Source organism: Pelodiscus sinensis, chromosome 12 (genome assembly GCF_052426305.1).
Source record: "Pelodiscus sinensis isolate ZL-2025 chromosome 12, ASM5242630v1, whole genome shotgun sequence".
Taxonomy (NCBI): domain Eukaryota; kingdom Metazoa; phylum Chordata; order Testudines; family Trionychidae; genus Pelodiscus; species Pelodiscus sinensis.
Genome location: NC_143063.1, coordinates 29,873,840 through 29,901,252, shown reverse-complemented (window position 1 = coordinate 29,901,252; position 27,413 = coordinate 29,873,840). Strand labels below are relative to the sequence as shown.

The 27,413-nt window shown below is 39.8% G+C and overlaps 1 protein-coding gene across 1 annotated transcript in view; it reads left to right on the top strand.

Annotated features, from left to right (window-relative positions):
- The window catches only part of PEPD (peptidase D), a 254,950-nt gene that overhangs the window by 220,342 nt on the left and 7,195 nt on the right, over positions 1 to 27,413 (top strand). The window contains exons 13-14 of the mRNA XM_075940101.2: positions 9,202 to 9,386; positions 26,085 to 26,276. Of these exons, the coding sequence (XP_075796216.1) occupies positions 9,202 to 9,386; positions 26,085 to 26,276 (377 nt within the window). The remainder of the gene's footprint in view (positions 1 to 9,201; positions 9,387 to 26,084; positions 26,277 to 27,413) is intronic.

Genomic DNA, 27,413 nt, shown 5'->3' with positions numbered 1-27,413 from the left:
ACAAATTACCAAAAGAAATCCTATAAGCTGAACATACTGCCTCTAACAGTGCCACACTGATGGTGAATGATTCAGAATTTAAGTCCTAATGCTTTTGGAGGCTGAGAAGAACTGTGATATGATTATAGAGGGTGTAATCTCGATTCCTTTAGACAACAGAATGTAGGGGTAAGTGATGTGTATCCTTGGCTATGTCTACACTGCAGCCTTTTGCCAGTAGAGAGTATGCTAATCAACTGCTCATTAGCATTTGCCATGCTGGCATTTGCATATTCTCTGGCAATGCTTTTTGCGCAAAAACAAGCAGTGTAGACAGGTCTGTTTTGTGCAAAAAAAACCTTTTGCGCAAGATCCTTATGCCTCAAAAAAGCATACTCTCTGCCAGCAAAAAGCTACAGTGTAAATGTAGCCCCTGAAAAGGGTTTGTGTCTGAATGGTTAAACACACAGATTTATGTAGGACGTGTTCAGAGGACAAGAGCTACTGTCCTGAGTGACCCCTGTTATATACAATAAAATATAGAGAATGCTTTTATACAAGAATCAACCTGAAAAATTCAAAAGTGCAGTTTTTTCTGCTCTGTTTTTGCTATTTAAGTGTGTTCTAAAAGGAACAGAATGGGGAAGATTGTTGGGAAACTTTAGGTGGTATAAGATCTGGACGTGAAATAGTTCAAATAATTTTAAGAATCTTTAAAAGCACTAATAGGTATAAAATTTGACATAGGATATTGTATTACTGATGACTTGTTCTCCATGTTATTAAATGGAGCACACTTACAGTCAGGAACATATGGCATTTCAGAAATTGCAGTGTCACAGATTACTTATTAAACACTTATTTTGAAGCATAACATTTCCATATCTCACAAGAACTAAGGTTTATTTCTGTATCGTTTGGTTTCTTGTGCTGCTTAAAATGTCTTTTCTCCTTTGTGTTCTACTAGAAAGAAAAAAAATATAAAACACATGAAAATATCATTGTAACTATCCTATTAAAAAAGAACTACTATCTCATTTGTAAATGCTGTTGACTACGCAATACATTTACTAAAATATGTTTCTCTTGGAAATTCAGTACATGTTTTTCCATTTTAAATACATTGATTTTTTTGTGTAGTCCAATATTATATTGAGTTATAAGCACATATTGGCTGTCAGTTTTGCTTTTTAAGGACAACCATTTGAATAGATTTTTGAGGAATTAATACAGTTTTGTTATGGTCTAAATTGGACTTTTTGACAACAGCATTATAGAGAGGGATGGGGGGGAAGACAGGAGGTTATTTCATATTTGCTTCTTCCCTATTTGTATTACAGAATTATTTCTGTCCAGGTTTTCTTATTTTCATGCAAACTACTACAAAACATTTTTAATCTCCTGTGATAGCTAAAGCATGGCAATATTTCTTAGGCATGGAGCGTTAATAACTTATGTTATTTCATATTGATTCCCCTGAAGAATAAGTGCTTTCGTAATGCTGTTGCAAGTCCTTGATATTTAATGAATCCCAACGGATGAGATGGCTATATACTTTTCCCTTTCAATTAAGGATGTGCTGTTGTGTTAAAACAGTTGGAAAGAATCTAACTCTTGTTGATATGTAATATTGCAGCAATTAATAGTTCATTCTCTATTGAATTATGCCTATAGTATTTTCCTACTGATAGGATGACATTATTTCTTTGTTCATAAATAAGTTGTGTTCTGTTTAAATGCTAGTTTTGTGTGCATGGCCCAGAAGAGGCATTGTGGCTTGCCATTGTAACATAAATCAGAATTCATCAACATACATTGTTTGCTAAATGAAGTATGGGCATTCCCCAGGGGGACTGGAAAATGGGAGGCAGACGAAGTTCTAATATGAACAACAAGCAATGTTAATTGATTAATGGAAAACTTTAAATTATTACAAAAGTCTGAACTACAGCAATACATGTGCATTCTGTCATGTTGTGGTGAGAATCACTGTTAACCATACAGATTAACTGCCCAGTGTTAGCATTACCTAACAGTAGGAGATGAAAGACAAGGGCATTATTCTCTGTCATATTCAGAAAATCTTTCAAATCAAGAAACAGTCTGTTGCAATGTAGGATCATCCTTTTCTCCCTAGATACAAGATTTCAGACTGTGTGTCTTTCACTGTGAACCCCCGGGGAACTGTTCTTTTCAGTTTTAGACTAATGCACAGCATTTACCCATGCAGTGTGACCACTGAAACATTAGAGATGCAAAAATAGCACTGAGTATTCTCAAACAAGGCACTTCTGAGAGAAGGTTGCCATTGTGTCCTAATTCTCCCCATTTAGGTATTATAGAGATCTCAGAACAATTGGAATTGTAGTGTATGCCAGACCTACAGTGAATGTAATGCAGTAATACAAGAACAACTTGCAGCATTAGACCCTAATTCTGTAAAGATTTATGCATGTGCTTAACATTTAGTATGTGACTATTCTCATAAACCTCAATAGCACTGTTGACATCTTTAAATGAAACATGTAAGGATTAGGGGTTGAGTTTACATTGTATCTTTTGTTCAATTCAATTTCTCCTTATTTAATATAGTTTTGACATTTCCATTTTTAAATTTGTAAAATTACTTCCCCGTTACATCTTACTTGCTGTAGTGGTGACACTGCAAATGCGAGTTTTAGATATTATCATTGTGGGAGAATTAACCTTTTCAAGGTCTCTGATCTGCAGTTTTCCATCCAGTCTAGTATTAAATTAATTCTCATGTGTTGCACATTGTAATTTCCATTGATGTGTGAGGTACACGAGACTTCACATTTGATACCACATTAAGGTATCTATGAGAGAACTGTCAGTTACTTCTTCCATTATAAGCCGTATATTTTGCTGATTTTCAATGTGTGTCAAGGTACCAAGATACTTCTAAACCACAATGACAACAACAGGACAATGCTATTTATAATAAAGATGATTACAAAATTGATAAGGAGTCCTGTGGCACCTTATAGACTAACAGATGTATTGGAGCATAAACTTTCATGGGCAAAGACCGACTTCATCAGATGCATACATCTGTTAATCTATAAGGTGCCACAGGACTCCTTGTCGCTTTTGCAGATCTCTGTGGCAATTACAAAATTGATGTTCAAGGGACATTTGCCTGGTCATGCTATTTGAGAACCAAATCTAGAAAACTGAAAACAAATTATCTGCTGTGCAAGGAAAAAGCTTTGAAAATCTCAAATTTAGCTATTTTTTCAACAAAACAAAGAAAAAAAATCAGTATTCTGTCTAAACGTTTTACATGCTATTTGCCTAGAATTTTAGGGACCTTTGTGTTTTATGTCTGTTTCTTACTGTCTAGCCAACCTTAACATGTTCCTGTGGTTTACTGACTGAGACAAGGATTGCATAGTTCGTCTGCACTTTAGTGGCACTACCAGGGGATTGTTGGACCTTTTGCCCTTGTTTGCAGACACTCAGAAATTCAATATAACCTAACCTTAACACAGTTTTTGGAGAAATAGAGTATAACCTTGTACAGTATTTTTATAAGTATTGTGACATCTGTACTGACAAAATCCCTGCTAAATCATTTGTGGTTTAATCATTGTCACAATTATAACCACAAATTACCTTAACTAGCAGCCAAAAAATTACTGTGTAAGACCTTTTGAGAACAGCCTCTGTACAGAAGTGGCTGAGAAATTCAGTAATCTCAAACTGTTGTTGTACACTGTTGTTTTATATTCTAGTACAATTTATAATAAAATGTAAGTAAATAACCTCAGATTACTTGGATAACAAGATTATTGGGATAACAGCAGTTTATGAACAACTATAAAACCTTTTCTTTCCTTGATATTAATGCAAATAGCTGTTTAAATGAATAATGGGATTATCCTGCCTTTTAAGAATGTCAGTTACAAAATTACAGTACATCTAATTAAATTAAAAAATTGTCTAATTCTCATCTTCATTGAACTTACTCTTCGCCTTTCTGTATCACTAAAATCTTGGCTTAAGTGAACACCCAGAGGGACTTCACATTTGATACCCCATTAAGGTAACTGTGTGTGTATTTGTAAAAGTATGCTAAATTTATTGATTGTGCCATTTTTAAGCACATTATGTCATGTGTATAATAAACTATAAAATAATAGTACATTTAACTTAGTAGCTTTCTCTATAGATTAAGAAACTCTGGTACTATTTTTTTTTTATACTTGATCCACGTACTGCCACATTCCGTTATCTGAATTGCCCAAGAGCCTGGTCATTGTGATACATCTCAGAACATATATTTAAAGCCTTTAATATTTCCATTGCATATGTCACTGTAAAAGGTGTTTTTTTCCCTGGCCTCTTGCCCCAGACCATGCTGTATGGCAACTAACCGATCAAAACTTGATGAGCCTTGGTAACTAGACCTTAGTGTGAGCTCAGTCATTGGTTCACTGACCTGTATTACACAGTATCTCATTTGGCAGTGAATTAAGAATAGAGCAGACACATCATCAGCAGATTTTCCTGAGTGCAGACTTCTCTTGGTACTAACTTCCAAAGTCCAAGGGCGCTTCAATCTAGCTGTCTAAACCTGATCTGTCAGTGCAGTATAACCAACTTATAAATTGGTTTAAATATGATAAATGAATTCACCTTTCTACATTAAAAAAGTAACATTTTGGCAACCGTTCTAAACTTCTCAGTAACTTATAAATAAAGAACTTGAATAATACAGCCAAACATTTAAGAGGGCTAAAAAAAATGATATTAAAGATCAATCAGCTGTTATGATTACATTTGCAATAATACATGTAAATAATGCTTTGTCAGCTAGAACAAAATTGATGCATGCATCTTTGCTTTTACACTCTCTTTGGTTTCATCCAAATTGTTGAGATACTAATTTGAAAAGTGCTTATTTACAAGATTTTGCTGTCAGCTTTCCATGGTGAACCTTGACTACAGTATTTCTTTTCTTTTTTTCTTTTCTTTTTTTAATTTTTAACCTTTCCATATTTCCCATTATCAACATCTTTCAGGAGAGCAAAGCATCAAAATTGGGGACTTTCGTAAAAGCCATGGGTCCTAGTTCATTTAGAATCTTGCTGGCACATGATGGTTAGCTCACAGCAAATTTGTATGTCAGCATATTGTAAAGAAACATGATTATATTTTGATAGCTCAGATATAACTGCAGACTTTGCTCTCAACACAGTCTAAAATTAAACTTTAAGAATGTATGTTTTATATTTATAATATACTCTGTGAAAAATGTGTGTATTTAATACAGATTTCTGTCTTTTCTGCTTGTTAGCATGCCAACCTTCTGTCTTGAGAAGATTGCTCAAAATTTTTAAACATCTCAGATTACTCTGAATTGCTTGTTTCTCATAGCAAAATTATGTTTTGAAGCTTTCTTACAGTTATCAGTTAGGAAAAGTTTGATGAAAAGTTTATAACTGGAAAAGCTTTGTCAATTTGCTATTTAAAAAAAAATTTTTGCACCATGTCATCCAAGCTTATCTCCAGCATGACAATCAGTTCATATCTAGCAAGACTATGACTTCAGCATTTTTTACTCGAAGAGCAGCAAGTTCATTCTACTTAGTTCAATATCTCTCCAGTTGGCTTAAAATTGCTAGTGTTTGTTCTTACCACACCAATAATGCACAATTGCATTCTACTGTCCTGTAGGTTAACAAAAGTCTTAAAATTGTCCTGTATCCTAGAACATATACATTTAACCAAATAAAGTAATCTGCAGGTGAAATATTTTTACCATATAGAATTTGAATCATTTGAACACAGAGCAAACAAGACACCTGACTTGTTCAAAATACAAACACCCTTTTAAGAGAACTACATGAAATGAAACATAAAGACAATGGAATAGCAAATATAAGTTGTCTATGCATTTCACATCCTTTGTTTATTTTTTATTTAAAAATATCCATTGTATTTTGCCTGCTTGCAGAATGATACATTAATCATTTAAAAGAGTCTCTTAAGCAGTCCTTAATTTCCCTATAGTCAGTGTGTTGCCAGAGCTATTTACAGCTACAAGAGTGTGATTCAGAAAACTGGAGATGAAGTGCTTCTCTCCTGTGACTCAACTAATAAAATTTATCAGAACACTGAAGATTTCATGTTTCCTTTTTTACTCTCTCCTCTAAACATTGTAATAGGCCCAACCTTCTAATTCCATCCAATTTTAACTTTTCTAAAGTTAAGAATCATTCAGAACTGGAGCTCTGATACATTTGAACATTATAATGGTTCACTATATATTTTAGTAGATTTAATTTATAGTTGGAAAATGTCTCCTAATGCCTCTTATTAGCTCTAGAACTTTGTGTAATTTTCACATGATTATTTTGATTATGTGGATGCTTCTCCACATCTCCAAAATGCACCCACAGTTTGGTATAATTGATTCTCTCTGCTAAATCAAGGCAAAAAGTTGTTGAGTCAGGATTAAGGAGCATTATATTCTGCACAGTTGTAAAAGGAAGCTTGCACCTTGCTTGTTTACATGAAGTCTGGCTCTTAACTTGGAGCCATTATTCTCTAATACGCTACAAATGCCAGACACTATTAAAGCATGGAGAGGGCTCATTTTAAATTAATTGAAACTAAGTTATTCAGAGCTTTCCATTTTATTCGATGACCAAATGCTGACCTCAGTTACACCACTTCAGCTGCACTGAATATGGTCCTAAATGAAATATCCGTGATTGTATATTAGCAATGTTCAAAAAGGAGAATTGGTGACGTTGAAAAATACATATTCTGTATGTTATATTGTTATTGCTATAAAATCTCATTTCCATGCAGACTTTTTCTAATAACAGAAGTTTGATGTTAAAGTTACAGGGTTTAGTCTAAGTTAAAGATATCCAAAAGAGCCAGTCAGCAAACTTGTAATCGCAGATGTGCCAGAAAATTTCAGTGAACAGAACAATGTCTTTTTATTTCTGATATTAACAATCAAAGTTTCTTTTCTTTTCTGTTTAAAAGCTGTTTTTCTGACATTTTTTTCATATCTGCTAGGTGCTTAGTCTATTTCAAGTAGTGATATTTGAGCACTGGAGCAGCCTCCTTTTCAGGGTCTCAACCACTCTTTTTTTCATACGATACTGCCATAGGCCAGGGGTGGGCAAAACCAGCTCCAGCCCCTGAAATATTTTAATCTGGACCACCATGGCACAGTGGAACTCTCAGGCAGGCTCCCTGGCTGTTGCAACTCTACACACCACTCAAAGCAGCCAGGTGCTGGGTGGCACAGCGTGGTGCACACTTTGGGGAGAGGGGAGTCTCCATGCGCTGCCCCCATCCCCAGCACAGTCCTCACAGCTCCCTTTGGCCAGAAACCAGCCAATTGGAGCTGCAGAAGCAGTGCTTGCAGATGTGTCCAGTGCACGGAAACCCTTCCCCTCAAGGGACGCAGAGAGACAGACACTGGGCTCCACAGCTGGATACTTTGAACAACATGTGTGACCGCAATGGACAGGGAACCTGTTCGAAGGTCCAGCTGAGGGCCGCCTATGGCAAGTGCCTCCTGGTCACAGCCTGCACATGGCACTCTACCCCATCTCACACCCCAGCTCCCTTCCCTAAGTCAAAACCTCCTCCTGCACCTCCTTTGCATCCTCCCTCGGCACTCCTGCTCCAGGTCACAATCCTCTCCTGCATCCAAACTCCCTCCCAGTCCTTACACTCCTCCCTCAGGTCAGAATCCTCTCCTGTACTCAGAACCCTTCCCAGACCTTGCATCCCAGTCCCCTGTGCCAGATCCTAACTCCCTCTCAGACCCTACATCCCCTCCTGCACCCAATCCTCTACCCCAAGTTCCCTTCTGCACCCAGCCTCCATCCCAAAACTCACATCCCCATCATAGAAAAGTTCAGCCCATGACCACTTTCCAAATTTTTGGAGTGCTCCCCACATTGGAAATTGTCCACCCCTACCTTAGGGGCATTGCATATTTACCTACATATATATACAAGTCTAACAATGTGGGACTAATCCAATAACTGATTTTGAAAACGAATCTGCACGTCACCTAACTTGACCCTCTGATCAATTACTGTTAGTGGAAAGTCTTGAAGATGAATGGTTCTTGTTCAGCTCACTTGCAATGTTAAGCAGCTCCAATGACTGCAGGATGAGTGCTGCTCATCCTGCTCTTGACCTTTATTCCAGAGACACGTGACATGTACGGATTTTATTTGAGCCCTGCTATGGGTGTGGATTATTTTTCACTTTGCAACTTTATAACATTTAGCACAAATTCCTACTGTAATTACGACATGACATTAATGTTAAAAAGACTCCAACACTGGATGTTCCACTGGGGTAAAACAAATGGAAGTTAAAATGGGGAGACTGGATATAAAAATTGCTGATTTTTGTACAATAATGCCAAATTTGAACATGGAAAATGTTACTGTACTTTAGCCCTAGTTATCTTAGTTCTCCCACTGTGTTATTGATGGTGACTCAAACCCTTGGTGAACTAATTAAGATTGTATACTCTGTTACCAACAGCAGGGAAAGACCCCTTTCAGCAGTTAGTCAACAGATACTGTATAACACACAAAATAATAGATATGTATTGTCTTGATTCTATATGTTTAGGCTACCAGCATTGAGTTATAATGGTCCTTTAATGTAAATAATGGGGACTTGAATTTTACACAGCCCATTTGCTGGAGGAAAGAACAAGGGAATCATTAATTTTTGGAGAGTGTTTTTGCCAGAAAGAGACAGGTTATAAATCTGGTAATATACATAGAAAAGTGGCAGCTATTTCAAATGTCCTAGCCAGGCATATTCAGCATAAAAGAATTGAATATAGTTAAATATAATTATGTTACGATTTCATGCTCTGCAATTCAAGTTACCAGCTATGTTTTATCAGTTAATGGTCTTTATGAAAACTTGTCAATATATTAATGTTTACACAGACATGAGCAAATACATACAATTTAGCAAAAATATCTTATTCCCATCTTGATTATATTTCATTAGGTTTCTGAATCACCATTAGCTGTTTGTATGGATTTGAAATAGTTTCATGCTAAAATGTATACTCTACCTACTTCTTTGTTTTTAAAGAAATGAAGGGCACTGGATAGGCTTCTTCTGTTATTCTGAATGCTTTATTTAAAAATATCTAGAAATAGTTAAGTCAGCTGTATTTTCCTTTTCTCTAAGGGGTCGCCTGGCCTGATATGCACCGTCTGGCAGACAGAGTCCATCTGGAGGAGCTGACTGAAATTGGCATCCTGAAAGGCAATGTCGATGACATGGTGAAGGTTCATCTGGGTGCAATATTTATGCCACATGGACTTGGACATCTACTTGGAATTGATGTGCATGATGTTGGAGGCTACCCAAAGGTTAGTATTAGTGAATTCCTGATTGCTTTTCAGATTAACCCTTGTAATTTAAATAGGCATTTATTTTAGTTTCACTGTCAATAATGTCTTCTCTGAGTAGAAATTGGTGTGCAATGAAGTTTTTCTTTGCTGGTAAGATATTTCATGTGGTTTTCTTGAAATGAAATAATATGTGAAATGCTCTTTTGAATACCTATTGATGCTGCCTGCAGGACTTCTTAGTGTTCCTAATGCTCCTGCAAATAAGATGCAAGAATGTGTTTTATTTTCAGTTCTTTCGTTTGTTGCATGTATTTATATAACAGCAGCACCCGCAGTATGCTCATGAAGAACGTGTTCCCTGCCTCAGAGAGTTTATGATCTAAAAAGACCAAAAAAATTGAAGGATGAGAAAAAGGATTATAACTTTGAACCAAGGTGATCAGGGTAACAGTTGACACACAGCTTGGTGCCAAGTTATGTTAAAATTTAGTTTGCCAGAGACATTTGTTAAGGTAGAAAAGGAAGAAATTGTTGGAGTAAGAAAAGAGGATGGGTACAGAAACTGCATGGATAGGAGGTGGAAATGGAGATGGAGGGAGTAAAAGCAATAGACAGAGTAGATTGAAAAGGTGGGAGAAGCATCATCTTTTACTGGTGAGAGAATTATTGGGCAGGGGGTTGCTGCCATTGTAGAGAGGGGTATGATAAAGATGTGAATAACAGCCAATGGCAATGCAACAGTGTGACCTATTAAGACCTCTGATTTTTTTCACTGGAAAATTAAAAATGTACTCTGAAGCAATCACCACACTGCATCTTGTGAAGTCCCATATCACACAATATCCCTGTTTCCCTTCATTTCCAACAATAATAGCTAATACCTCTGGCATCAGCCTGCAACTGTATTATGCTCTGAGCAATTTTAGAGGGATTTGCAGATATATGCATTTGAGAATATGCAACATTTCAAACAAAATGAAAATCTTTCCGCTCATTTTGCCTAGGAGTATATTCAGATCATCACTCCCAGCCTTGACATCATCATATATTCACAGGCTGTAATGTATCACTCAGTGTATTGGTTAGCAGTGACTGTAGAAAGAACAGGCCTTGCTAGGCCTCTCCACAGCTATTGCAATCTTTACAAACCTAAAAGTGTGACGGCTGTGTCCACAATACACAAGTTGCAGAGGGAGTCTATTGTAGCAATCTAATTGCTATTAAAATGCTTTTATCTGCCTTTTACTACTACTGTATTTTTAAACAAAATCGTATGACTTATACATTTGTTTTTCCCTTTGTTTCGGTTTTATAATACATATTTTTCTAAAAAAGAAAAAATTTAAAAGTGAAGGTACATGGTTACTGTGAGAATCAGCTTGAATGGGACTCTTGCTTCAGTTCTTTGTCCACAACTGCTGCTACTGCATAAGCTGAACATAAAACTTTGGTGTGAATGTACATACATTCCTATGCAGAAAGAATTGCTTTTTTTTTTTCCAATCACTGTTTGATGTTTACATGTAACCATATTCTGGACACGAAGCTGAAGTACACTGAAAAATTTTCTTTATCATGAACAAGAAGGATATAAAGCTTCTCTAATACTTAAAAGATCAGTGGCAAATATCTGAAAGCATGGCTGAGACAATAATGAAGAATAATAAAAGAAAAAACCATGATGAAATACACAAGGCTAATTAAGTAACAACTAAATAATGATGTAATGTGTGTGCCAATGCAAAGTCTGACTAAGGCCTGATCGATGAAAATAAATTAGGTCAGTATAACTACATCACTCAGGTGTGAAAAATCAATACAGGGAGAGGTGCAATTAAATCAAACTTAACCCCCTTGTGTAAGCAGTGTTAGGTTGACAGGAGAATTCTTCCCATGACCTTGTTGTTGCTGCCTCAAGGGCTGTGTCCAGACTCAGGGTTTTTTTCGAAAAAAGTAGCCTTTTTTTGAAAAAACTTCCCCTGCGTCCAGACTCAAGCCGCGTTCTTTCGAAATTAATTCGAAAGAACGCGGCTTTTCTTTCGATGGCAGTAAACCTCAATTTACGAGGAAGAACGCCTTCTTTCGAAAGTTCCTCTTTCGAAAGAAGGCGTTCTTCAATGTAAATAGGGCTTCTTCAAAAGAGAGCATCCAGACTCACTGGATGCTTTCTTTCGAAAAAGCAAGCCGCTTTTTCGAAATTTCTCCGTGCAGTCTAGACGCTCTCTTTCGAAAGAGGCTCTTTCGAAAGATGCTTTCGAAAGAGGCTTGCAGTCTAGACATAGCCAAGGAGATAGAGTACCTATGCCAGTGGGTGAACTCCTCCTACCAGTGTAGGTCGTATTTTCACTGAAGTGCAACACAGCTTTAGTGAGATGAAGCTACATTCTCTGAGTGCTGTGTGAATTTGACAGTAGACAAGTACTTAGGATCCTGACCTCACTCAATGTAGTCAAACCACGGAACTTGTTGCTGGGAGACATAGTGAAAACCAAAACTATAACGGAGGTAAAAAAAATAGATAAGTTCATAGAGTACAGGCAGTCCCCAACTTACGTGGATCCGACTTATGTCGGATCCGCAGTTACGAACGCGGCTTTTCTCGCCCCGGAGGATACGGACTGCGGGACCTCGCGGTCCCGCCACCCGTGTACTCCGGGGCGAGAAAAGCTGCTCCGTGTCTCCCTGGTCTGACCAGCAGACCAGGGAGATGGGGAGCAAAGCCTCGGAGCACGCCAACAGAGGGACAGCGCGGCGCGCCTGGACTGTCCCGCTGCCCGCATGCTCTGCGGCTTTGCTCTGTGTCTCCCACGTCAGCAGACCAGGGAGATGGAGCAAAGTCGTGGAGGACTTGGGCGTCCCCATCCCCGTCTCCCTGGTCTGCTGGGAGAGGCATGGTACAGCTAGTGCCCCCCCCCTCCCAGCAGACCAGGCTTTTCTTGCCTACTCCTGGGGTAGAGCAGCTGGGGGCTGCCGGGTTGGTCCCGCAGCGCTGCTCCGGACCAACCCGGCAGCACCCCAGCTGCTCTGCCCCAGGTGTCCCCAAGTCAGCCGCTGCCGAAACTGACCAGCAGCTGACTACAGGAAGCCCGAGGCAGAGTTGCTCGGGGACGCCTGGGTTTCTTAAGTTGAATCTGTATGTAAGTCAGAACTGGCGTCCAGATTCAGCCGCGGTTGAAATTGATCAGTTTCAGCAGCGGCTGACGCCAGTTCCGACTTACATACAGATTCAACTTAAGAACAAACCTACAGTCCCTATCTTGTACGTAACCCGGGGACTGCCTGTATAGGTCCATCAGTGACTGTGAGCCAAGATGGTCAGGGACACAACCCTTAACTCTGGGGCTGTGACTACATTGGCATGACTCTACACTGGCGGGGAGTTCTTGAGCAAGAAAACTGACGTTCTAATGTGTGAAATCAGTGCTTCTTGCGCAAGAACTATGATGCTCCCACTCAGGAATAAGCCCTCGTGCGCAACTGTTCTTGCGCAAGAGGCCAGTGTAGACAGGCAACATCAATTTCTTGCGCAAGAAAGCCCGATGGCTAAAATGGCCATCGGCGCTTTCTTGCACAAGAGAGCATCTATACTGGCATGGATGCTCTTGCGCAAAAGCACGTCTCTTGCACAAAGGCACATGCCAGTGTAGACGCTCTCTTGCATAAATACTTCAACGCTAGAACTCTTGCGTTAAAGAGTATTTGCGCAAGATCATGCCAATGTAGACGTAGTCTGGGTGTCATTAGCCTCTAACAAAACCTGTGAGTGGACAAAAGGGATGGATCACTCAATAATTGCCCTATTCTGATCATTCCTTCTGAAGCAACTGGTATCATCCATATTTGGGAAATGATGTTGGGCTAGATAGACCATTGGTCTGACCTAGGATGACAGTTCTTATGCTTCGTATACGTATGAACATACTTAACTTTTAAGTATGTGAACAGGACAGGTGAGAAAAATCAATAAAGTAAGATATTTTCTGAACTTTTAAAATTCACTTTCAGGGTATATATTTTCTAAGGCCAGATCCTTATGTACAGAGGGAAAATCAAGAGTCATTTTTCTATTTAATATAAAACAACAGATTTTTCTGATCCATCACAGATCTTTTATTAGAAATCAGTAGTTGTCCCAGGTATGCTTTAATAAAGATAAGATGCAATGGATTTGATTTAATTAGATTGGAACTTTATTCACTTAGAATATCTGGGAATAGCCAGCAATATATTGTATCGAGCAAGTCGTCATTAGTTCCTTAATTGTTCTAGAGCTGCTGCTAGAAATCCGGTCCCAGCTAGCAAGTTGCTGGGCCCCCTCACATGAGGATGAATGTGGTTGAAAAAAGGAGAAAGAGTTGGCTCCCATCTGCACCAGTTTTTAGGAGCCCTCAACCCCCACTTCTCCAGCTTCTTTAGGGTTGTTTTCTTCTAAATCCCCTTCTAAACCCATTTTATCTGAGAACCACATCCCCTTTGCAAGAAGTACCTCAACTAGACATCTTCTGCAAGTAGTGTCCTCTACCTGATCCAACAACTTCCTATTGCTTCCTGCTGTCCAGCACCACCTCCATTTGCAGAAGGGGTCTCACATAAGGGCAAACAGCCCCTTTTATTTCAACCAGCAGGACACAGATCCACCATATTCATTTGCATTGAGCCAGTTTCTATAAATGCTCATATAGCCTACAGAGCAGGGATATGAACGACTAGTCGACTGTCCAATAAGCAAATGCTTATTGGATAGTCGATCCACTAGTCGATTAGTCACTTCCCACACACACCCCTTGCTGCCTCTATCAAAAAGAGGCAGCAAGAGGTGGAGAAGAGGAAGGGTGCTTCAAAGCAGCAGTGCCACATGGAGCCCAGGGCCACACCCCGAGTTCCACGCAGTGCTGCTGCTTTGAAAAGTCGCGTGCAGCCCAGAACCAGCTGGAGAGTTCCCAGCTGGCCCTGGACTGCACATAGCATTTCAAAGTGGCAGCACCGCATGGAACCCGGGATCAGCAGGGGACTGGAGGGGGCTCTTCAAGCCCTGCATGGGGCTGCCAGCTCCCAAGCCCTTGTGGAGCTACCCGCTCCTTGCCCCATGCAGACTGGGAGCTGGTAGGGTTGGAGCACCCCTCCGCCTGCAGCAGGCCATGGGCTGCTCCCAAGTACATGCGGCACGAACTAGGTAGTTCGGATTAGGCTTCCTATTCCAAACTACCGTTACTCCTCGTGGAACGAGGAGCCTAATCCGAACTACCTAGTTCGTGCCACGTGCAGCCGCGGGCACGGAGTCCAAACTAGCGGACATTTAAAAATGGCAGCGCCCGGCAATATGCAAATGAAGCCCAGGAAATTCAAATCCCGGGCTTCATTTGCAACTCCGGTTGCCTACATTAACCACCCTAGTTCGAACTAGGGTGGTAGTGTAGACATACCCTTAGAGTCATCATGGATAGTTCTCTGAAAACATCTGCTCAGTGTGCACCAGCAATCAAACAAGCAAACAATGTTACAAACATTAAGAAAGGGACAGAACATATAATGTTTCTCTCTATCTATCTACACATGCACTCCATGTTACACCCACAGGTTGAATATTGCATGTAGTTTTTTAAAAAGTTATATTAGAATTGGATAAAATACAGGTTGACACTGTCAGGACCTGACCAGTCCTAAACAAGAGAATTTGCCAGACCAGGGGAGGTCTCCTGCCCCTGGCTCTCAAGCCCATTGCCTGCTGCTGGCAGGCTGCCCCAGAAGGTACCCTGCTTCACCCTCCCTCATCCCCAATCTGGCCGGGCCGCCTGGGACTCTGGTCCTGTGCTGCTGTGGGGCTCCAACCACAGCCCTGAGCTCCCAGGGACTGCCATGGGACTCCAGCCCCACAATGATCTGTGCTACCGGGGAACTCCGGCTCCGGTCTTGCACTGCCCTTGGCCGGACTGCTGACCCTATTGCCCTGGTCCAGGCTGATCCTTCTGCCTTTAGGCTCCCAGCTCTCTGGTCATGGAGCATCCATGGTTCTGCCAGATGATGGATGTTGCCGGACCAGAGAATGCCAGGTTTTGAAGGTACAGCCTGTACATCAAAGGGGAATAAAAGATTAGGGGTATGGAGCAGCTTCCTTATAAGGAGAGAGGATTGTTCATCTGAGAAAAGTGACAGCTAAAGGTTAATGGTGTGGAACAAGTGAATAAGGAAGTACTGTTTACTCCTTCGTGTAACATAAGCAGAGGTCACCCAATGAAATTCAGAAGCAGCAAGTTAAAAATAAGGAAGTATTTCACACTGTGTACAGTCAACCTGTGGAACTCATTGCCAGGGGATGTTGTGAAAGCCAAAAATATAACTGGGTTCCAAAAAAGAATTAAATATGTTCATGGTGGTCAGGACGCAGTCCCATGCTCTGTACCCCTAAACCTCTGACTACCAGAGGCTAGGACTGAATGACAGAATGACTCACTAATTGCTGTATTATGTTTGTGAGTCATCTGTCACTGTCCACTCTTGGAAGAAAGGATACTGGACTACCTGGCCCATTATGACCCAGTATGATTATTCTTATATTATGTTCACATTTGAGATGACTCGATAAGTCTACCTACAAATGATTGTGCATGTAAAATTACAGATCCAAAATTAGTTTAGTTTTGAAAATATGACTCTAAAAATGGTTTGGGAGTTGGGGAAAGGAAGTCAACTTGTAAAATTTGGTTTCTGGAGCATTTAAACGTCAGTGAATTCTATGTAGAATTTACACTATAATACCATGTTGTATTAGGAAATCAATGCAAGTAATGCTGCAAACATCTGAGTAACTATCAACATTTCTACAGAATTTTTCTTAATTAAATTATAAATGTATATACAGTAGACTTCTGATATTCAGGCACCTTTGGGACCTAGGTGGTGCAGGATTATCGGATATGCTGGAGTACTGGGAGGTACTAGAAGGGGGCATACTCTCAACCCAATCCCCCTTTCCTCCCCTCCCCTCCCCTTCGCCAGAGCCAAACACCTCCCCTCCCTGCGGTAACCCAATTCCCCTTCTCCCCCAACCTTATGTCCGGGTCCCAAGGCAGCTGCCTGTGCTCAGTGGCCAGCTGCTAGCAAGCGCAGGCTGGACACTGTGTGCACTGGGGACCGTGAGCAGAACGGCGCAGGCCGGGAGCGCGCATGCGGCTCACAGCGACCCGGCCGTGAGAGCGGCTGACCAGAGCACTTCCAGGTTCCAGTTGCTGCCAGACTATTGGGAGTGCCAGACAATTGGATGCCGGACAATTGGAGTTTTACTGTAGTTGGATATTGCAGCATGAGCACATAGCTTGTCCATGTTAAGTAAAAGAAGGCTCTTGGCTGTGTTTCACTATCATCTCATTATTAGATACATTTTAAATATATTCTATTAATTGTGAAGTTATTTTGGTATGTTTAACATTTACCAAGTAAACAGTTTTTATGAGGAATTTCACAATGCTGGTTGTGTGCTTATGACATTCTGTGCATATGCTTGCCGTATCCTGCCCTATTTTCTAATTAGCTGAGAAGCAAGTTACTTGCTTTTGGCTGAGAGAATTTTTGAAAGCATTAAAAATGATTTTTAAAGAGAGAAACTTTCCAACTGCTTATTATTCAATTATTTGTCAAGAATAAGCAGCTAACCTTGGAATAACACAGTACATTTTCATTTCCTAATTTCCATCCATCACAAAGTGTTCTGCGTTCCAAAAACTGATTCCAGACATTGTTAGCTTAGATTAGTTATTCATTAGTAGCCAGGTTTTTGCAAAATTGGCAGTAATATGTTTTTTTTTCCCAGTAAGCAACTTTCACATGCATCATTCAGTAAGCACTTTCCTATCCTTTGACAGTAACACTGACAAATATATACAAATATACTGTAAAAGTGTTTTATTGTGTACACACACTCACTCTCTCTCTCTCTCTAGATGACTTATCTAGTGTTGCCTGGGTCTTTCAGGGCAGGGAGCTGGTGGTTTAGGAGTCAGGGCAGGGCCTTGCTGCAGTGGGGGTGGAGGGGAAGGTGCAAAGCAGGAGGCTCAGGGTGATGGGGGAAGAGAATAAGAGTTGTTGGAGAGAAGGAGCTCAGGACAGGGGGTCCTGTCTGGCATAGGCGTTTTATTTCCCCCTAGCCTTCCCGGTCACCATGGGTTTTCTCTCCTCCAGTGCTATGGCCAAGAGCCAGGAGTGGGGAAAAGATTTGGGGCAGGGGAGCTACTTACCCAGTGTGCTGGCAGGCAAGATGGCAGTGCTTGAGCCCTGCTGGCCATTCCCTTTGTGTACAGCTGCCCCCAGAGGACACCCTGCAGGATAGCTCTCCTCTGCGAGCTCGCTGCCTCCAGTGGACACTCAATATTGCCTCCCTGCAAACAGCCCCTCCTTTTCCATGTTATGGAAATCTGTCCTTTCCAAGCTCTTCCGATTATCCTAGTGCAACCAAACCCTAATCTTGCTTTAAGTTATGATAAGAGGAAGCTGCCTACCAAATTTGGTGGTCCTAGCTGTTACCGTTTAAGAGTTCTTGAACAAACAGACTTGCAAACAGTACAGATGTAAAAAGTTAACTAGTTAACCAGTGAGCACCACCCTAAATAGGTAATGCTCACCGGTTCCAGGTAACCGGTAACAGGTAGGGAATGGAGAAATTCCCTGCCTGCTGCAGGCAGAGGGCTACTCCAGTCCTGCAGAGGGTCCGCCTCACATAGGGGCTGCTCTCGTCTGGAACAGCCTCTGTGTGCAGCAGGCCTGAGTGCCCCACAGAGAAGGACTGATCATGTGTACGGAGCAGTCTCTGTCCGCGGGCCCACTGCAGACAGCGGCTGCTCCTGTGAGTGGTGGGAGCCAGGAGCCAATGGCAGAGCCAGTCCCAGCCCCAGAGCAGAGCTTGGACCTGGTAGCTAGCCCCGGGGGGGGGGGGGGGAGCCCTGCACGTTGTTGGCTGCTTCAGCCGGACTGCCAGCCTGGATCCCAGTTAAACATTAGGTTAATTTAACGTTTAACTGATTAACTGGGATTTTACATTCCTGGAAGACAGATACACAGACAGATGCACAAATTGGATGGATGAATGGATGGATGGATCTTTTGTTGCTTTGTAAAAGCTTTTAGTTTTGGCAAACAATATTGGTGGCATATTAGGTACATTTATGGCCAAGACTTATGGGAATGCCCTGATTTTCAGAACTTCTCCACCGTGAATCACTCGTGGAAAACCTTGTCCTAAATAGTAAACTTTTTTATGACAGCTGCTGAATGCTGAACACTTGAAAATCTGGATGGTTAAAGTAGGCCCCTAAATGAGAGTTGAGCAGGTTTGAAAATCTGAACTGGGCCCAGTGGTATATGTCAAGTACTTCAGAAAATCTGGCTCTTAGAAAAAGTTAACTTCAAAGTATGACATCGCCATTGGGTTTGGAATCAACCATAGTAGCATTTAATCATGGATATAGTTCTTTCATATACTCTCCTTTTTTTTCCTGAGTAAATTCTTTGAGATCCAAATAGGGTTTGTGCCTGTTTAACTGAAAAATATTAAACATTTACAATGACAGATATGGTTGAAATTTTCTTTTAAAATCCAGATTCCTTGTCTCTTGATTCTTCACGATTCATTTTCATGTTATATTAATTGACTGTTGTAAGGCTCTAAAATACTAAGTATGCTTTATAACTTTCTGTCATAAATCAGTTAAATTGGGCTTAGGAACTGTCATGTGGACATCTCAAGTTATCCAAAAATATTTTTAAAAACTGTAGAATTGACTTTCCTTTGAACATCTCTGGTCTTAATTGCCTACATTATTTATTCCTAGATGTATACACTTATACTTAGCCATATTAAAATTCATATTGATTACTTACCAGATGATCCAGATTGTTTTGTACCAAGGACCTATCCTCTTTATGATTTACTGCTCCCATAACTTTTTTTGTGTCATGGGCAAACTTTATATCAGTAATGATGTTATGTTTTCTTCCTAGTCACTAATAAAAATGTTTAAATGGCATAGGGCCAAGAACTGATCTGTGTGGAACCTCACTAGTAGCTCACCCATTTAAAAATGATTTCCCTTTGACAATCACCCTTTTTACTGTATCTGGAGTGAAGATAAGTAGGTACTTGCTTCTCTTTCTCATTTCATTTTAATTCACCTTCTTTTCAGTAATACATTTCCATGTGGGCCACTTTAGCAATCAGCAGGCAAAGTATTGCCAAGAAGATATTTTGCAAGGGCTTCCTATATAGAAAAATCCTGTGGACTTATTAGAAATGAAACCAATAAGGTGCTACAGAAATTACCCTAAAAAATGTGGTGTTTTGTACAAAATAGGATCTTTTCTGTAAGACTATTAAAGCAACCTGGCTATGTAATTCAACAGGTATGAAGGAAAGTTGGTCCCAAAGGCCTTTTCTGTGAATAAAGGTTTTTAACATAAACAGAAAAGGAGAAAGTTCAGTTCATGATAAAATGCAGCCACATTACGGAACTTCGACTTATCCAGAATCCTTACCCCCTCCTTAAAATACAAGGACTAACAGATGCATAAATGGGTGTGTTTAGAGCAATTTACTTCAAGTGCAGATTGTGATGATATAATTTTAAAATTTTAAAATAGCCAAATTATGTTGTGGCCTTGGTTGCTCCAGTGTTAACTTTTAGTTGTCCGAATATGATTGTGATAATATAATTATCTTTTAAACTATATATAGAATATAAGTAAAAGTAAATGTAAAAAGTATTCCTAAGGGGTGTTTTAAGCCTTTGGGGTTTTGCAAAGGTAATTTCTGTCAACACTAATGATAAAAGACCCACAAAGGAAAAAGCCCATAATGGCCTACATATGTTCTGTTAAAAAAAAAAAAAAAAAAAAAACACCACCACCATAATCATGTAATCCAATCTTCTTTATAAAAACTATTTCCCTAGAAGTTTTGTGATTCTTGCTCATTTGTAGTAAATTCCCTTTATAAATATGAATATTCTCCTATTCTTTCAGATTACATTGTAGCTGGCAACATGATGATTTTACTGTTCAATATCTGCCATTTACCCTCATTCCTGAATTTTATTAAATCTATTAAAATAGAAAAGAAATGCAGTATCTTTCAGTACTTTCATAATGGCAGTAGGTGACATCTGAGAATAAGGAAGCAAAAATAACACAGGAAGTTAAGATGAGAACCAAATTATGTCAGTGTATTAAAATTGCACTGTACCTGACTCCAAACATACAGTGCTACTTATAATAAATGACAGATTATTCTGCTTTCTGATGCTCTTCCATTCATTGCAGGGGAAGTTGAGAGTTCAGTTTCAGCCTGCTGCTGAGCATGGTGCCTATGAAAAGAAGAAAAACTCTTTAAAATAGTCAAATTACATTGTGGCCTCTGTTGCCCTAATGTTAACTTTTACTTGCGTCACTAAAGCTCTGACTAGTAAAAGACACTGTGACTCCCAAATACCAGGAGAAATATGCAAAGCTTCAAGCAGGTAATCTGCTGTCAGTTTCAAACTCAGCTTACTTGCAGCAACTTTAGGTTACTTCAGTCTGCTAGGGCTATTGATAAAAATCCAGGCAGAATGGTCAGTGAAGATGACTTAATTCACTGAGCAAGATAACCAAGGTTTTAAGGAGAAGGGACAAATTATATGAAATTTGAGGTTTTATTATACTGATTCAGGGCTTTGTTTTCTTCATTGATAAATGAGGTAATTAGATGTAGGTGTGTACAGTGGGTGACAGAACAACTTAACTCTTATTTCTATAGAGATTTAGTAAGTATAATATAAATGTTGATAGTCTGATTATTTAAATATTTGATTTTTAATTAAATAACATGGCCATGACTGTACTGCATTGGATGGAATCTAAAACTGAGATCCCACCACCCTAAGAATCCCTTGGAAACTTTGTAAGAAAAAGTACTAGTGTATAGTTTGAAACCATTCAATAGCCTAGCCCTTTGAATATTGTCCCATTTTTGCATCTATGAATAATCCTGTTGGATCAGATCTTGGTCCTTGCTACAGCCACTATGAGCTGTCCTAATCAGGCTGATAAGAATTCTCTGAGAGCTGTAGAAGGGTGTTTATAAGAGCATCTCTGCACGCAGGCAATCCCTGGCTAATATAATGGCTCCTGGAGAGCTATTAGCAGCTGATATAGCTAACCTAGGACTGGGGCTTCCTCTTAGGTTCTGTGCCAAGCAAAAGTCAAGAGGACCCAAGAATTGGAAACATTAAACTTGCCCGAACTATTCACATAATGTAGTTTCAGAGGGGTAGCTGTTTTAGTCTGTAACTGAAAAAACTTAGAAAATAGTGAATAGCCTTGCAGCACCTTAGAGACTAACAAAAAATGTAGATGGTATCATGAGCTTTTGTGGGCACAACCACTTCATCTGATGAATGAATGGTTGTGCCCACGAAAGCTCATGATGCCATCTACATTTTTTGTTAGTCTTGCAGCACCTTAGAGACTATTCGTAATTTTTTTAAGGTTTTTCACATTATGTAGGAAGCGTTACATCTGGTAATGCTACAAAACTGGACCTTAAATTAGTAAAACACTTTGTATCCCTCAGTAGAATAAGAACTTATTTTTTATCAACTCCTGATGGTGTCAAGATGTCCATGTACTAAGGCACACCAGGGACATTGCAGCCCTTTCATTTTAGTTGGATCCTTTTACTAGGAGATAATCAGTTTGTTTTTTCACCTCCTAATTTCCGTTCTATTCCAAAAAAAACTGTATTTCATAATCCTGCCCACTTCTCTTAAATTGAACTTTTATTTTGACCGCATAGTAGTATATATAATATAAGTATATTCAGCTTATATAATAATTCTCCTGTTTCCTTGACAGTGCTTGTTGCCTAAACTTGCTCCCTCCCTTTTTTTTTTAACCTTATGTGAACCATTAATTGGAATCCGATGTACCTGGCAGGAGAACAGTTGCAAATGACTCTGTGCTACATCTGTGCTTACTGTGGGCGTGTTTCAATTTTCAAATGCAAATAGAACGTCAGAATAAAATCATAATTTTAGAACATCGTTTTTGCATACTGTTTGTTGCTTCAGTTTACAGTAAGATAAATAGTTCTTCAAAACCCAGGCTTCCCAAAATACCTCTGCGTGGGTGCTAAAATTTTTATTGTACAGTTGTTCTGCATTTCTCTTTGGGGATGGGAATTGTCTGTTTGTTACTTGTATATGGGTTCTCAGACTGGGGATTAGGAACCTTTGCAAGGTTATTACTTGGGGGGTCACATGCTGTCAGGCTCCACCCCCCAAACCCTTCTTTGCGTCCAGCATATGAGTAGTGAACATGATGAAGGTATGTGTTAACTATCTAAACAAGTTTTTTTTTCTAATTTATACAAGGGGTTGCACTCAGAGGCTTCCTGTGTGAAAGGGGTCACTGGTACACAAGTCTGAGAACCACTAGCCTAGCCAATGAGGTCTTGGTCTATGACTGGGGCTTCTAGGTACTACTGGAATACAAATAATAAAGTCAAGTGATGCAGTACTCTCATGTAGAACCTCCAGTTCAGTTCTCAACAAGCAGTAATACTAGAGTATTCAGTGCTTGATTCAAGGTGCTAGTTAGTTGAGTGAGCTTGCTATATGGAAACTTCATTTATAAAAGAGAGAGAAACCAACAGAGGATTCGGAGGCCAACAGGACATGTTTTGGGAGGAACTGGCCTTATGTCCTTTTCTTTCACACATTGCCAAAATACTCCAGTGTACATCTTGCTGACCCCCACCAAAAGAGCCTTAAATTCCCGACTTCAACCTTAGCGACAAGTTTCCTGCTTTGTAACTCTGAAAATCTAATCTCCTCAATCTTTACTCTCTGCTGGAGCTTATCCCCTGTGACATTTTGGTGCGCAAATTTAGCCTTACCCCATAACCACGTCCCCAGCCTCTACTAAAATCCAAAGCACCTACGGGTAGAATTTAGAACAGAAAAGCTTGGCTGTCAGAAACAGCTCTAATTTGAAAATTGCTACCAGAGCCATTTTAAATTACTCTGTGCATATTGATCACAAACATTTGTCATCTCTTGGGAGGAAGTATTAAAAGCAGGATAAATACAATATCTGTGCCATGGTCTGAAAGCTGAACTTAGTGATCTTGTTTTATAAGAAAATGTCTCATTTGTTTTAAGTGGAAAGAAATAATTAAAAAACCAGTTGCAATGATGCCTTCAGAGCTTTTTGGCACCTCGGGGGGTTTTTTTTGGGGGGGGGGGGAGGTTTCACTATAAATTAATGTATCTAATTTGTTCGGAATGATTTACTCAAAACATAATTGGGGAGCCAAATATTGTTTCTTGATTCAGGGGCAGTTTGTATAGAGCACCTTAGCTATATTTGGAAAAATCTCCAAAAGGCCCAGCTTTGTTTACAGCTCATAAAAGAGATTAATCCCCAAAACAGGATGTCTTTTTCCTTGGCTTTAAGCAATACCGTATAAGACACAAGATGACATTACTTGGGGGACAGTAGTGGAAGAAAGATGCTCTGTCTCTGTTCAGTTATAAATAAAGAGAGGGGAGAGACAGGACCCCAGCTCCACCTACAACTTCGCCCCAGGGAGGGGAGGCTGCAGGGCAGTACACTGAGCGCACCCCAGACTCCACAAACCACCAGAGAGGGGAAGAGAGAGGAGGGAGCGTGTACACGCAGCGTGGCTCCCCTACCTTCCCAGAGCACCAGGGGAGGGGAGGAGGCCACAAGGTGCGGCTCCCAGAGCACTGGGGGAGAGAGAAGGCCGCACTGTTCCAGCTTCCCCAGTGCAGGGAGGGTGGGCGCTGGGGGCAGCAGCACTCCTATTGCAGGCATTCTGGGGATGGAGTGTGAGCAGGGCTAGGCTGGTGGTTTAGGAAGGCAAAGCCTTCCCCCAACTAAGCCCATCATTTCAGTATTTAAGACATATTGAAATCTTAGATGCTTTAATTGTCTCCCAGTCATAATTAAGCAAAATGATTAAATCTGAACTGCCTGGTTTTGGTTAAACCTGGTAAATAATAATCATAAAATCCTGATCTAAAGCAGCCAGCCAAATAAATGAGACTGGGGTTACCAAATATACCCTGGAAATAATCAAAACTCAATTCTTAACTAACATAGGCCTTATTTTCAAAGGACGCTGAACACCCACAATTCCCACTAAAGTCAACGCAAATGAGACTCAAATCACTGCTGAAAATCAGTAGCTTTTAGCTAGTTAAGTATGAATTACATGCCCACCTTTAAAAATATTGCCATAGTAGGCATCACATCCAAAATGGAAACCACAAATACAATTTAGGGGATGGGCAAAAATACAATAGACGTTATTGCTTGAAATTGCCATGCAGTGTTGCTGGAAAATACGCTTTCTCTGAACTGAAAATCCGAGTTTTTGATCAAACAGAGGTATTGAGAGTTTTATACACTTTGAAATGAGACAGTTCACTGAAAATTAAAATATAGCTGATTCAGACCCCTCATTCTGCCACCTGACATACCTTCGTTCACTTTTATACCCAGTCTCTGTCCCTCAGCTGACAAAGACTTGAAGGTAATGGAGAAGAAACCTACTTAGTCACTGGAGGAGTTATTTGTTTCACCATCACAAATAGTTCTTCTAACAGATCTAACCCCGCTATGAACAAGGATGCCAGCTTTAAGGGATGAATTAGGAAAGATCTGTGGAGACCAGAGAGGAGCATATCCTTGAACCTTCAAACACTTCAATTCAAGCTTGACTCTGTTCACATGAGTAGTCCCATTGGCTTCTGTGGAAAATACTTACAGATGCTTAGATTTACATATGTAAGTGCTAGCAGAGTTGTGGCCCTATGGACATCACAATATTTTGCTTCTAAGACTATGCTGAAATCACAAAGAATTGTGAAGTTTTAATTGAAAGGAATGGGATTTTTTTTATTCGTGTATAGCAATACCTGGCACATTTTGGGGAAGAAGATTAATATCCTCAGCCAGTCTCTGCAATGTTTCTATTCTTGACTAAGCATGTTTTCATATATAATTGTCCTTCTTGGGAAGAAGAGTGTTTTACTTGTCAGAACTTGATTGCTTTGACTATGTTTTTAGTAAAATCAGTCAGCATCTTGTTGCTTGGAAATCTGAGTCCAAAAAAATCTAGTTCCAAATGACTGCTGTTGTGAAGTCACTGAACGTGAGAAATGTAGTACACTGTTTTTTAATTAAGATAATAAATGCATATTTTAATAACATTTAGTAAGGATATGGATTTGCATATCCATCCTTAGAAAAGTTCTTATGCTTCCAAATTCAATTCCTTCAGCAATAAAATTGTCATGTATTTCAAGAATTGTAACTCATTACAATTGTAACTGGAAGCTCTTTAGAAAGAGTGCAGGAAGAAAAAATAATACAAATCATGTTTTCTTTTTCTAAAGAAGGTGGGAGTACATGATGAGCCAGCATTGAGACAGTGCAGAAAAGCTCAGTTTATACAGCTGAATTTAAAGCTTTGAATCAATTAGAAATGCACATGGATATGACAGTGATGATGGAGATGGTTGTATTGTGTTATTTCCACTTTCTGGTGCATTTTCAGCCTTTTTGGGCTTTTGTACATCCTTGGAGGACTCAACCTAGATGACTTTTAATAAAAGGCTAACTGTGGATTTGTTTTCCAGTCATTTAAAATAAATGCTTCTTTCCTAGGGAGTTGAACGCATTGAACTGCCAGGTCTCAAAAGTTTGAGAACTGCTCGTGTTCTTAAGGAAGGCATGGTGCTAACCGTTGAACCAGGCATTTATTTCATTGACCACTTATTGGACCAAGCACTCAATGATCCTTCACAGTCTTGTTTCATCAATAATGAAGTCCTGCAGCGTTTCCGAAGATTTGGTGGGGTGAGTAATTCTTTACTGGGCTAGATAATGTATCAGGCAGATTTTCTGCTTTGTCTTTTCATGAATGTGCAGGAAGATTTGTTTTAGAAAATGTAAAGCATTATGATGGAAACTACTTCTGTAGAGGGCACTTTGTCAGTTGAGTCCCACAGACCAACTGCAGGCTTCTAAATTCATTCTTTAACTCATTCATCTCCAGTTAATTGAAGGCCCATTTTCTTGATACAATGACCTTCCTCCATCCTGCATGTTAAATAGATGGCATATCTACAGGATGAAGTAAATAAATTTACACATTATAACACAAGATACTAAGGTTAATATTTCTGACCTAGTTTCTCCTCAAGTCAGCAACACAAAGAGAAGTGTTCTTTTCTCCTGCTCTGGAATAAGCAAATTACAATTTTGGTGTGTTCCTTAACTCAGCATGGCATTAGTGAAAGACTGAAAAAAAACCTTTGAGATGGATTATAGTTGTCATGATATGAACCCTTGAACAAAGAATGGTGAGCGCATTGGATAAAGTGCACGGTGGATAAGGTGCCTGCCTCAGGAACTTCTACACAGAGAAGTTCAGGGTCTTCATGAGTATGTAAGTTTGACCTTAACTGCTCAAGCTTCTTATTGCAAGGCCTGACTGGTGGACTGTGCATGAAGAAGGATGGCTAGCTCAGGACAGGACATGTGGTATGAGCCTTGTGCCACTACTGACCCAAAATTGTCATTTTCTAGTGGCCATGACTGTGAATAAGCATATAGAGGGCCTCATTCCCACCATGTTGTCTGCGACACTTCTCATGTCACTATATTTATTCTAGAATGTTTTAAAGAGTTAGAAGCCTTTCAAATGTTTCCCATTACCAAAATTAGTATTTTAAAAGGTGTCAGATTGTTACTCTAAAGACTGTCAGTCCTATGTTTTTCCACAATCAAGACACAGCACCAGCACTGGGGGTGGAAGTTTGCCCATGTTGATTTGTCAGTATGTCCTTGAAATAGTGGAGAGACTTTTTAGTTCAGTCTGCACACCTATTCATCTCTTGGGCTTGTCTGCTGAGACTGCCAGCCAGGATTACAGTTAGTGACAATTGTGGTGGAGATTTAGGAATTATCTGTATTGCTACTACCAATTACTTT